The sequence below is a fragment of the Haliaeetus leucocephalus genome, unplaced genomic scaffold, assembly GCF_000737465.1.
Source record: "Haliaeetus leucocephalus isolate CR32 unplaced genomic scaffold, Haliaeetus_leucocephalus-4.0 Scaffold668, whole genome shotgun sequence".
NCBI classification, from domain to species: Eukaryota; Metazoa; Chordata; class Aves; order Accipitriformes; family Accipitridae; genus Haliaeetus; species Haliaeetus leucocephalus.
The window spans coordinates 1499825-1511586 of record NW_010973104.1 but is presented as its reverse complement, the minus strand read 5'-3'; the positions used below and the strand labels follow the sequence as shown (position 1 = coordinate 1511586).

Sequence of the window (11762 nt, the reverse complement as noted above, 5' to 3'; positions counted from 1 at the left end):
CCCCCACCTGCCCCCTCGCCCCACCGACCCTCACCTGATTTGGGGTAGGTGGCGATGACCACGTCGGTGGGACGGAAGGGGAAGGTGACGGCGAAGCCGAGGGACTCCTGGGTGTGGAGGTGGCCGGGCAGGGAGATGCCGGCAAAGGTCTCGGTCACCTCCATCCGATCCATGGCCCGGCCACTGCGAGGGACGCGCTGGCGACCGGTCTTAAATAGCTGCAAAAGAGGAAGGCGTCCCGGCGGGCGGGAGGCTGGGCCCCCCTGGCACATTCCTGCTGGGGCCATCGCCGGGAGAGCGCTGCTGCGGGGCAGGGGGGCTGCGGGATAGCCCCGGGCTGGGGACACCCGTGGGACAGGACGGGATGGGACGGGGGTCCCGCACAGCCAGACCCACTGCCACAGCCAGGAGAGCCGGGGGGGGCGGGCAGGGGCACCCCGCTTGCCTAGTGGTGGGAAGGGTGCTGGGACCCTCGCCGGCCACGGCAGCCCGCGGTGACCCTGGGGGTGCCAGCCCGCGTGCCCCACAGCTGGGCTCCCCACAGCCGGCACTGTGCCGGAGGAAGGGATTCACATCCCAGCACACCCTGGGACGAGGAGCGGGGCTGGCTCTCTCCACGTGGCTCTGTGCCATTCCCAGCAGCCTCACGATGCTTCTTGCCGCTCACGACACCGCGGCCACCGCCGGCCCCTGCGCAGGAGCCAGCTGGGGTCCCCCCGCACCGTGGGCGCTGGGCCACAGGACCAGCGGGTGCCTCAGTTTCCCCACACACGATGCTGCATCAGGACCGCGGGACAGGGGCGGGGGGAACCCGGCACCCATGCGGCACCGTCAGCAATCCCACGCCGGGGTCGCGCCGCTCCGGCTGCTGCCCCCCAGCCCTTCTTCCACGGCGAGACGGCTTCGCCACAAAGCCACGGGGTGCACTGGCACTCGGCCACTCCCCAGCGCCCGACGCCATGTCAGGGGGTGGCTCTGGGGTGGCCGGAGCCCGTCCCAGCCCCGCCGTCGGCACGCAAGCCGGAAAACATTTCCCAGGCGTTGCAGGCAGCAGCTGCCCGAGCATCCCAGGACCGGGGTGAGTGAGGGACAGGGGTGCTGGGCCCTGGCCATCAGCAGCGGGGATGCCGGCGATGCCAGCATCCAGCCAGGGGTGCCGGCGGGTGCCAGCGCTTGGCCGGGGGTGCTGGCGGGTGCCAGCACTGGGGAGGCCAAAGCGGGGATGGGACCGGCGCTTTCCCAGCAAAAAAAAATCTGGGCTGCATTAGAGGGGCTGGGACTGTCACCGCAGCTATGCGGAGAGGCCCCAGTGCAGCCCTGCCACCCGGGGCCGGGCTGGGGGAGGCCGCCGCCATGCCGTCCCGGTACCCGGGCACCACCACGGCCAGGGCACAGGGCACGCAGGGTGGGGTTACGGCTGCGGCTCCTGGTTATTTATTTACGACGGGAGGGGACGGACGGTGAGCCGGGGCAGCTGTCCCGGTGCGTGTGCTCAGAAGGCTCACGGCGGCGGCGGCGGCGGCAGGTCGCCCCGGCTCGTCCCTCAGCGGCACCGAGTGGGTGAAGATGCCGGGCGGCAGCGTGCTGGCGCTGGCGCTGGTGCTGTGCCTGCTCCTGCCCTGCACCGGGCAGCATCACCGGGAAGAGGCCGAGCGCATCATGACGACCACGCCAGTCATTGATGGGTGAGCAAAGGTTGCATGGCACCGCCGTCGTGCCTGCCACCGCCGTCGTGCCTGCCTGGCTGGCTGCTGCGGCAGGGCTGTGGCTCTCGGCACCCTGAGAAAAAACCCTGGCCAGAAAACCCCACTGGGGACAGCCCTCTCCTTGCTGGGGGGGATCCCCGTGCCAGGCCCCCCGGGGCTGTGCGGCCGAGGGGATCCCCAGTGGTGCAGCCCAGCCGGGAGCGGGCAGGGTGCCGGGAAGCCGGGGGCGAGTTTGCCCCAGGGGAAGTCCCTACTTGGGGCAAACGGGTCCACGGGGTTGTGTCCTAAGGGATGTTCCCAGTCTTGTGCCGGGATCCTCAGGGGGCTTGGGTCCTCCGCGGGCGTCCCCCGTGGCACCAGCCCTGTGCCGTGGCAGTGGAAAGGGGCGCGGAGCAGGGAGAGCCAGAGGATGTGGGGACCGGTGACAGAGGAGGGGAGAAGTGGGAGCCCGCCCGTGTGTCTGGCTCCCAGCACTTCCCCAGCGATACCGCTGGGTGCGGGACACCATGTGGCCATGATGTTCCTACATCCCCGCAGTGGTGACGGTGATGTCCCTGTCATAGGGATGCCAGGCTGGCTCCCCCGGGTGTGAGCGCTGAGTGGGGATGGTGGGTGGAAGGGTGCACAGAAGGGTCCCCAGCCTCCCTCCGGCTCCCTGCTGGCCGGCAAAAGGGGGTCCCATGTGGGGTTGTCCCCTGGGAGTGACCTGTCCCCAGCTCCCGGATGGAGCCGCTTGGGTGGCTTTTGGCAGAGGGCACAGATGGGTGGGCAGATGGACCGGTGGGTGGGTGGATGGATGGATGGAATGCTGGCCAGATGAGTGGGGAATGGGTGGGCAGACAGGGAGATGGGCAGGCTGGCTGGACAGACGGAAGGAGAGGCGACCAGACAGCCCCTCACTCCTGCTCCTTCCCCTGCCCAGGCACAACGACCTGCCCTGGCAGCTCCTCAAGAAGTTCAACAACCAGCTGGGGCTGCCAGAAGCCAACCTCATGCTGCTGAACGGCACCCACACCAACATCCCCAAACTGCACAGAGGGCACGTGGGCGGGCAGGTGGGATGGCGAGGCGGGCAGGGGCACCAGGGAGGGCACCGGGGTGGGCAGGGGTACCAGGGCAGGCGGCAGCAGGCACAGGGCCGGGCTCCCGGTGCTCACCGAGTGCCGTCACGGGCAGTTCTGGTCGGTGTACGTACCCTGCGACACGCAGAACAAGGACACGGTGAAGCGCACGCTGGAGCAGATCGACGTAGTGCACCGCATGTGTGAGCTCTACCCCGAGACCTTCGCCTGCGTCGTCGACAGCGCCGGTGAGCGGGCACGGGGACGGGATGCCAGTGCCCCGGGGGATGTGGGTGCCCCGGTGCCTACCCCAGCTGATGTCCCCCACCCTCCCGCAGGCATCCAGCAGGCTTTCCAGAGCAAGAAGGTGGCCAGTCTCATCGGGGTGGAGGGCGGCCACTCCATCGACAGCAGCCTGGGCGTCCTGCGCACCTTCTACCATCTGGGCGTCCGCTACATGACCCTCACCCACAGCTGCAACACCCCTTGGTAGCAGCCCCCGGTGGGGGACAGGGATGGGGTGACAGGGGCAGCATCAGCGGGGGGGGACACAGGTCGTGTGGCCGAGCAGGGGCATGTGGCTGGGGGTCCGCCCTGATGCTCTCCCCCGTTCCGCAGGGCTGACAACTGGCTGGTGGACACCGGGGACGAGCCGCCCCTGCACCACGGCCTCTCGCCCTTCGGGAAGGTGAGTGGGGACAGCGTCGGCAGCCGTGCCTGGGAGCAGCAACTGGGGATGGACGGACGTGGTGCTGGCACCCACCAGCCCCATGCTGGCTTATTAAGCCAAGCAGCGGGTGCACGGTGTGTCCCCCCTCCCTGCAGGGCTGCCACGGCCCCTCGTGCACCCCTCACTGGCCCCAGCTCTGTTCCCATCCCCGTCCCTGTCCCCGCAGACAGTGCTGGAGGAGATGAACCGCCTGGGCATGATCGTGGACCTGGCCCACGTCTCGGTGGAGACGATGAAGGTTGTGCTCAGCCTCTCCAAAGCCCCCATCATCTTCAGCCACTCGTCCGCCTACAGCCTCTGCCCGCACCGCCGCAACGTGCCCGATGACGTGCTAAGGATGGTGGTGAGCGCCGGGGCACGGCCACGGACAGGGAGGGGTGGGCCGGCGGTGGCGGGGAGGGGGCCGCAAGACTCAGGGCCACCTTTCCCCCAGGCCTCCACGGGCAGCCTGGTGATGATCAACTTCTACAACGAGTACGTGACGTGCAGTGACATGGCCACGCTGGCCGACGTCGCAGGTGAGGCGGATGCCCGGGTGGGTGGGGGGGTGGCAGTGTCCCCCCACCACCCCACTCACCCCAGCCCCTCCGTACCCGCAGACCATATGGACCACGTGAAGAAAGTGGCCGGTGCCCAGTCCGTCGGCTTCGGCGGGGACTACGACGGCGTCACAAGGTAAAGAGGGTGACAGGCACGCTGATGGGACCGGACAGCACGTCCCCAGCTGTGGGGACTTGCCGTGGCGGTGGGGGTCTCGCCCGTGCCCTGCACGGGGGGCTGGGGGTGCCATAGGTGGGTGCCGCCGGTCTCGGCTGCCCCCGGCACGGCTGCGAGCTGCGGGTTGGCGCAGGCTCCCCACCGGCCTGGAGGACGTCTCCACGTACCCCGCGCTGGTGGCCGAGCTGCTGGCAAGGAACTGGACGGAGGCAGAGGTGAGGGCGGCCCTGGCTGAAAACCTGCTCCGGGTCTTCAGGAAGGTGGAGGAGGTGAGCAGGGCACGGGGAGGTACGGGGCACGGGAACGGCAGAGACAAGCGGGACATCGGGACGTATGGCACTTGGGGATGTACGGGGACATGGGGTAGCACAGGGGCACGCAGGGCAGGGGATGAAGGGGGGCACGGGGACGTGCGACGTGACAGGAGGCTGTGTGGGGCACGGGGACTGCCCCTCGCTGCGGGAGCCCACCCCGTCCCCCATCGCAGGTGAAGAGGACCCTGCAAGGGACGGCTGCCCACGAGAAGCCCATCGCCTTCGAGGAGCTGGAGGGGACGTGCAGGACCCGCTACGGGTACACCAATGGTGCCGGCACAGCCTGGCTCCCGCCGGGAGCCCTGGCGCTGGCGCTGGCCCTGCTCCACTCTCTGCTCTCCTAACACCCGGCATCGGCTCCCACCGCAGCCCCAGCACCGTGCCCGGCAGGATACCGGCAGCTGGCCCGCTGGCAGCCGGGCTGGGCCCAACCCTCCCACCCCTCCCCGCCTGCACGCCAGCCCCGCGAGCAAAATAAAGCCGTGCTTCCAGCACCGCCGGCAGCACGTGTCCGTGCCGGGACCCTGCGAGGACTGCCAGCCCCAGCCCCGTTGCCCTGCTCTTGGCTGAAGGCGATGAGCCACCCCGGCACGTCACTGGCCACGCCGGCACCCTGCCGGCCACTGCGGCTGCGTGCCCCTGGCTCCGGCAGAGCAGAGGCGTAGGGGACTGGTGGGCACCCAGCCCAGGGCACTGGGAAGCTGTCACCGCACCGGGAGTGACACATCGCTGCAACACACGGCCAGGGTGGCTGTAGGCCTGCCTCCGCAGGATGCTTACATTAATCATTAGCTAATTAATTGGCTACTCAATTATCTTCTTAGCAATTTCCTCTCACATTTGGGAACAGCCTGTCTTTGGAGCGGAGGCGGCTTTGGGCACCGGGAAAACAGGCAGGAGAAGGAGAGCCATCTTCCTGTGGCATTCGCAAATTGGCGAAGGCACAGGGTCCTGTCTGCCAGCCCGGCACGGGGAAGGGATGTGCCCGGTCCCCACCAGGATGGCAACCACAGCGGGCCACAGCCACCTTCCCCGGTGGTGAAGCTGCTGTTGGTGGGTGCCAAGGGCAGGACTGGGGTGGAAAGCACCAGGGCTCCTTCCGTGGGGTTACGAGCCAGGGATCTCCCCCTCGGGGAGCCCAGCCTTCTCCCCACAAGGGCCAGGGTACAGTGTGGAGAAGAGCACAGGGAGCCTGGCAGCCTGAAAACCACGCTGGGGAAAAGGAGCTCGACTCAAGCCGGCGAGCTGGTGTCAGCTGCGCCGGGGCCATGACAGCACCTGCTCAGCCCTGTTTCCCCCCCAGCTTGGCTACACGAAGGGATCTGGTCCCTGCAGGGGTGGCACAGGGGACTCGTCAGGACCCCTTCCCCTCCGGCACCCCCAGAGATGGTGACCCCAGCGCGGAGAGCAAGAGAGTGGGCAAGAGGAGGCAGGGAGGCTGCAGGAGCAAGACCCCTTCCTCCTCCTCACCTCAGCCCCATCCAAGGCAGCCCCTCAGCACCAGGTCCTCTGTCCCAGGCAGGGGACGGGGCACGGCCATCACGCTGTGCCACAGGCAGAGGGGACCACGGACCCCCTCTTCGCCTCAGAGCCCCCAGACACACCACAATGGATGTTCAGGGATTGTTTATTTAAAATAGCAGAAGGTAATCAACAGGGGTTTGAGAAGAAGAAAAAGAAAAGGCAAATGAGACAAGCTTTAAAAAACACACAAATGAAACCACAGAGAAACATCACATTGAAAAAAGGAGCATTTCCAGGGGCAGGGGCTCCCAGGGTACCCCCCAGCCCCATCGGTGGCACCCATGCATGGCACCCACTCCAGGGTGTGTGCACAAGTCTCCAGGGGGGATTCTGCTTTCTGCCCAGCCCATGGTGAAGTGGCACAAGATCCAACGCTCCAACATGCACAAATGACTTCATAGCCCAAAGCCACCTCCTCCTCCTCCTCAGCCACCACCCCGCACCCCCACGGCTGCACGCATCGGGGAAGAAGGCTCTGTCGGTCACTAGACACACGCTGCCAAGGCCACTGAACTCAGAAGAAATAATGAAAACAATGAAAAGTGTTTGCGTTGCAAGTGCTGTGGAGATGGCCCCTGGCCCGCAGCAAGTCCTGCCCCACGTCCACACAGACAGGCTGGGTGCCCTGGGTGGTGCGCAGCAGCCTGGAAACATCAGCCAGTGCTGGGAGTGGGTAGGAGCTGCCTCCCGCTCTCCCCCACGCTTCCCTTCCACCCTCTCAGCACAGCCCAAAGCAGCAGCTGTGCATGCCTGCCTTAGAATTCCCTTGAAAAGCGATGAATCAGAGCTGCCCCGCTGCAGCGGGACCAGCTGCCCGCTCCTGGCTACATGAAGCACAGCTCAGCATCGCCAGACCTGGCAGCTGCATGGCCCTCATTTACAGCCTGTGGTTAAAGTTCCTCCTCGTGAGAGCCAAAGGAAACTAACATTTCCTTCCCGGCAAGCTTCCCATCAATCCAGCACCTCGGTGGTGCCTGGGAGTCGCAGAGGACAAGGGGCACAGAAGACTTCAGCCCCAGGGGAAGGCTCCGAACGCTGAGCAGCCGCGTTTCCCCGCGAGCAGCAAGAGGAGAGGGGACGCAGGAAGCAGCCCCCTCTCATCCAGCCAGGTTACACGCTCTGCGAGCAGCAGCACGGAGCAGATATGGCAAGGTGGGGACAGCGGAAAGGAAACCGGCAGCAGATATCCAGGGGACAAGCCACAGCCAGTGCAGGGAGACACGCTCTCAGGATGGTTTAGCATTTACTGTCACACCCATCCAGCTGGGGGACATCTGGGGACAAGGCTGTGGCCACCACAGCTGCGAGCCTGGGAGTGGAAGCCACTGCAATCCGCTCCCAGCTGCTGGACAAGAGGCAGGGACTGATCCACATGGGAGGTCAGGGCCTGCATAACCATTTCCAGACCACAGCAGCTGGAGATGGGGAACACGTGGATTTATACACACACACACATGGGCTTGCGCAGGGCAGGACGAGCGTTTCAAAGGTCACTTTGTGGTACAGTGCTCCAGGGAGGTTTGGCCAGGCAGGACAAGGAGCTAGCGATCAGCAAGGTGAAGTCTGCAAGGAGGACTCCCAGCTACAGCTAGGGAAGGTCACTGTGAGGGAAGAGATGCCACAGCGTAACCTCCCCTTCCTGCAAGGCACTAACCTTCCCAGAAACACCACAGCCGGGAAAACAGCCCTTCCCAAACCGCTGCCTGTGGGGATCTCCCTGCTCCTTGTAAACAGCTCCTTGATGCGGGCCCTGAGGAAAACACAGCCCGCAGCTAGGAGACCCAGTCTAAAACAGGTAACAGAACTGTGCTACACACAGAGGAGAGTCAGGCAAGCAGCACCCCAAAAGACACCGCAACCCGCCTCCAGAAGGATTCCTTTCATGTTAAATCAGGAGTGGGACGTTGCATCGTGAGACGCTGCCAGAAACCAGCAGCGATTCTCAAATGAAACAAACCCTAAAATCAGAACCAGCAAAGTGTTCCTCAAGCCCAGAAAGAGGCCGTCTCTGCTCAGAAAGCCCCTGCCAGGACCACTGCCTGCTCTGGGAAAAGTCGTCACCGTCACACCCTAAAAGAAGAGTCTAAATGCAGGCAGGCAGGGCTGGGGACGTGCTGCTGGAGGAGGGGACAGCCAACTCCGCCTGGCCGCTGGGTCAGAGCAAGGACGTAGCGGAGGTGGGGAAGGAGTCCCGGGCCCCTCCACCCCACATGCCACACCACCAGTGCGGGACAGCAGTCCGCAGGGGCGACAGGAGACCTTAATTCCGCAAGGCAGCCAACCTGGAAGGGAGAGCACAAGAGGGAACTGACGTGAGAGCAGCAGGAAACAGCCGTGACTCAGAAGGACCCTTCAGCCAGCCGTGTGCAAGGAACGTCTCTGCCGAGAAACCTCCCTCCTGGGGCAGAGGTGCAAGAAATCCCGCCCTGGAGCACACGGCCACAGCTGCCTGGGGTTAACTTGGGAGCATCTGTCAGCAACGCAGGTGGGGTACTGCAGAGAAGGGGCTTCTGGCTTCTCTTCTGGGTGCCTCGCCCCTGCAGCCCGCCTGAACCCTCTCCCAGGGCTGTCCCCAGATGGATCCCGGTGGTGGCTGCATGGGGAACAGCAGGGAGGGACCAGGGAGAGGAAACCCATCAGCTTCTCCTGGGGCAGTTCCAGGGAGACAGCCTGTTCCCGGAGCTGTTTGAAGGTCAGCGCCAAGCATTCCCAGAGCAACAGCAGCTGCGTGAGGGCGAACACAGAGCAGGGGGAAAACTGTTCTGCATCTCATCGACAAGAGCTCGCTGCTGAGTGCCAGAAGCCACCCCCATCCTCAGGCCCAAAGTGGTCCCACAGCCCCGAACAGCCACCTGGCCTGCCTGCGCAGGGTACCAAGGGGACTGCTGGGCTTTGGCTTGCCTGAGCATGAGAGAGGGGGCTCAGCACCCACTTAGCCTGCCGTGACAGGCTAACTCATTCCCTTCATAGTGGTGAGGGATCCCTGGGAAGGATTCAAACACAAGGCAAAGGACCCAGGAGAAAACAAACCTCCGCGACAGCTGGTCTTCCTGGCTGCGGACCGAGCTCTCCCCCACTGCTGAAGCCCCCTCGGGGAGCTGGTTGAGCTGGTCCATAATCTCCAGGCCGTTCTCCTCTGCGATCTGGACGATGAGGCTGTCCACCTGCTCCTGCGGCGTGGTCAACGTGGTAGCGGAGCTCATGGAGTCCTCCATGACCTGCGACAGAGACAACCTGTCACCCTACCCTGCAGGCAAAGCCGCTCGGCCCAGCCCGGTCCAGCCCGGTTTCTTCTCCCAAAGAACCGGCTGCAGATCCCACATCGCCACCAGCCCCCTCAGCCACAACAGCCTCAAACCTGACCGCAGGGCTACAGCGGAGGGCAGCAAGGTCTGGTTCTGCCAAAGACCCCCTCTGAGTAATGGCTAGCTATGACACGGGGACAGCCACCCTCCCTCTTCTCCCCGTCTGCCACGCTCGCCTCTTTGCACGGCAAACTCCTTCACCGTCAGGCAGCAGAGACGCGTCTTCCCCAACGTCTCTCATATCCCTCAAACGCAGAGGACAGAGCTGTGTGAACAGCTCGGGGGGTTTCCCACACCGGAGGCTGGAGTCCCCGAGGGGAACAGAGCACTGCTGCGGAAGCCCGATTTACAGCTGGGACCTGGCTCTCTCCCAGGAGGCAGCGTGTTACAGTTCACAGAGAAGCCCACCGTCCCGGACCCCTCCAAGGCCACTGGCACTTACCGACGTATGAACGTCCAAATTCTGAACCTGCTGCTCGAATTTATCCATCACCGCAGACACCTTCTGCAGGTCCATGGAGCTCAGAGCCTTGTCCAAAGCCTTAGTTACCTGGGCCATGTTTTTCGTCACCTGCAAGAGGAGATTGCTGCACAGCCGCTCCCCAAAAGCAAAGTACATCACTGCTGAGAGTAAAACCCAGGTCAATGAGAGAGAAGCCAGTATTCCTGATGCCCACAGCAGTGCTATGAGGCAGGACGGGCTCTGCCTGACTGCAGCCTTCTCCAGCCACGTACAGTCACTGAAGACCTCAGGCAGCCCTCCTGGCGGGACGGGTCCCAGCCCACCACCCTCACACAGGCCACGAGGCAAGAGGCTCCAGGCACGAGCCTCTCCCTCTGTGCAGCCACCAGTTAAGGATTTAATCCGAGCCCCTGACGAGGCAGTGAGGCTGTCCCAGATGGGCTCTTCAGAGGCTGAACCTGACTGAGAGGGTCTGAGCTAACTATGAGGTTTAGTGGGATCCTTTTCGGGGACAGGAAAGTCCAAGGTGGTTCAAGGCAGCGAGAGGGGAAGAGCCAATGTTCGCTCTCTGCGGGGCACAGACCCGTCTCAAAGCCACATGCCCACGCTGAGGCTCTTACCCCCTTCATCGTCACTGCTGTCTGGACCTTGGAGGCCACCGCATCCACCCGGGAAGACATGCGGAGCCAGTTAAGCCCCTCGTTCTTCTTACGGATAGCATTCTCTGCGTAGACACGAGCGCACTCCACGTTTTTCTGCTGAAGGGCCTGGAAGGGCAAAGGGCAACCACTTGCACAGAGAATCCACTACAGATTTATAAACAAGCGCAATCTGTTTCTGCCTGACAGGTTTCCAGCAGGAAGCGCCTCTCCTGTGACCCTCAAAACGCTGAGCACGCCCTTGAACGGGAACGAAATCCCTCTCAGCATCGCAGGGGCGCACCACATCCATCCGGCAGATCCAAGAGCCGAGGGTGGGACTCAAAAGACTTGGGAGGCCAAGCTGACGGACGCAGCGAGGCCTGAGGCGAGGGGAAACCTGCCCTTTACCCCAGTCCCTTTACGGGAGGCAAGTGCTGAGGGCTGGCAGAGCCAAGCTGTCCCAGCACCTCCGCACACGCAGGGCGAGCTCCCGCCCACCTTTTTGACTTTGGCTTGCTCGGCCTTGGAGTCTTTCTCGGCTTTTTTGGCGAGCTTCTCCAGCTGCTTCGCTGTGAACTGCAGAGAAAACAACGGGTTAGCACCAGGATACGGCAGCAACAGAACCAGGAATGTGGGGCGAGCAGAGCCCCAGCCGCCCCCCACACCCAGCAATACCGGCCGGGGGAGATGGACCCCCCCCCCCCCCAAGGACCCCCAGAGCATACGGTAAACCGGGAAGTCAATTTTCAGCGCTTCCGAGAAACGAAGCGCCGGGAATAGCCCGGGAACGGCGGCCCCGGAGGACAAACCCGGCTAAAAGGCTCCCTCTTCCCGCAGCCGCCGGTATCGGCGGGGCTCCCGAGGCACCCCTGCGCCTCCTGGAAGGCGGATCTCTGCAGGTCAGAGCTTCTTTCTATTACGGAGCCGCAGGGAGGAAAAGCCCCGGCGAGGTGTGAGTCAGCGAGCGGAACGTTCCCCGGGCACCTCCCGGAGAGGTGGTGACCGTCACCGGTCCTCCGGGACCGGCCACCGGAACGGCGATACGTGACGGGAGACGGAGGACCCCGCCGCTATCCTCACCTTCAGCTGGAAGAGCGTGTCTGGAAGGGAAGGAGAGCACAACCTCAGGGATGGCGCACCGGGGACAACGCCGGGGCCGGGACCGGAGGCCGGGGGGGAACCGGGGCCGGGGCAGGCCCCCAGGTGCCCCCGCCCAGCAGAACAAGCTCCACCCCCCCAAAAAAAAACCAACACGACGTGCCAGAAGCCCGTTTACCGTCCGCCCGCCCTTACCGTCCATC

At 64.4% G+C, this 11762-nt stretch overlaps 3 protein-coding genes across 3 annotated transcripts in view; 1 reads left to right on the top strand and 2 right to left on the bottom strand.

Annotated features, from left to right (window-relative positions):
- The window catches only part of LOC104839416 (sulfotransferase family cytosolic 2B member 1-like), a 2145-nt gene extending 1972 nt beyond the window's left edge, over positions 1-173 (bottom strand). The window contains exon 1 of the mRNA XM_010579702.1: positions 35-173. Within this exon, the coding sequence (XP_010578004.1) occupies positions 35-173 (139 nt within the window). The remainder of the gene's footprint in view (positions 1-34) is intronic.
- A 1120-nt stretch (positions 174-1293) lies between these two features.
- Positions 1294-4872, top strand: DPEP1 (dipeptidase 1 (renal)). The gene is made up of 11 exons (XM_010579701.1): positions 1294-1364; positions 1497-1685; positions 2629-2761; positions 2883-3015; positions 3106-3256; positions 3386-3455; positions 3664-3840; positions 3931-4015; positions 4097-4172; positions 4348-4483; positions 4702-4872. Exons 1-11 carry the CDS (start codon positions 1294-1296, stop codon positions 4870-4872), a joined length of 1392 nt encoding a protein of 463 aa, XP_010578003.1.
- Positions 4873-6218: 1346 nt separating this feature from the next.
- CHMP1A (charged multivesicular body protein 1A) lies at positions 6219-11761 on the bottom strand. The gene is made up of 7 exons (XM_010579700.1): positions 11755-11761; positions 11542-11561; positions 10960-11037; positions 10441-10587; positions 9800-9928; positions 9083-9270; positions 6219-8334 (listed from the first exon to the last, which is right to left on the bottom strand). Exons 1-7 carry the CDS (start codon positions 11759-11761, stop codon positions 8313-8315), a joined length of 591 nt encoding a protein of 196 aa, XP_010578002.1. The 3' UTR covers positions 6219-8312.
- Position 11762: the final 1 nt, after the last annotated feature.

Bases quoted from the DNA above. Each gene is read 5' to 3' on its own strand.
- CHMP1A (XM_010579700.1), bottom strand. The intron at 10,588-10,959 runs GTGGGCGGGAGC...TTGCCCTTCCAG, and splicing joins AGCAAGCCAAAGTCAAAAAG to GCCCTTCAGCAGAAAAACGT. The intron at 9,271-9,799 runs GTAAGTGCCAGT...TCTCTGTCGCAG, and splicing joins ATTTGGACGTTCATACGTCG to GTCATGGAGGACTCCATGAG.
- DPEP1 (XM_010579701.1), top strand. From the start codon at position 1,294: ATGCGGAGAGGCCCCAGTGCAGCCCTGCCACCCGGGGCCGGGCTGGGG. The intron at 1,686-2,628 runs GTGAGCAAAGGT...TCCCCTGCCCAG, and splicing joins ACCACGCCAGTCATTGATGG to GCACAACGACCTGCCCTGGC. The intron at 2,762-2,882 runs GTGGGATGGCGA...CGTCACGGGCAG, and splicing joins GAGGGCACGTGGGCGGGCAG to TTCTGGTCGGTGTACGTACC.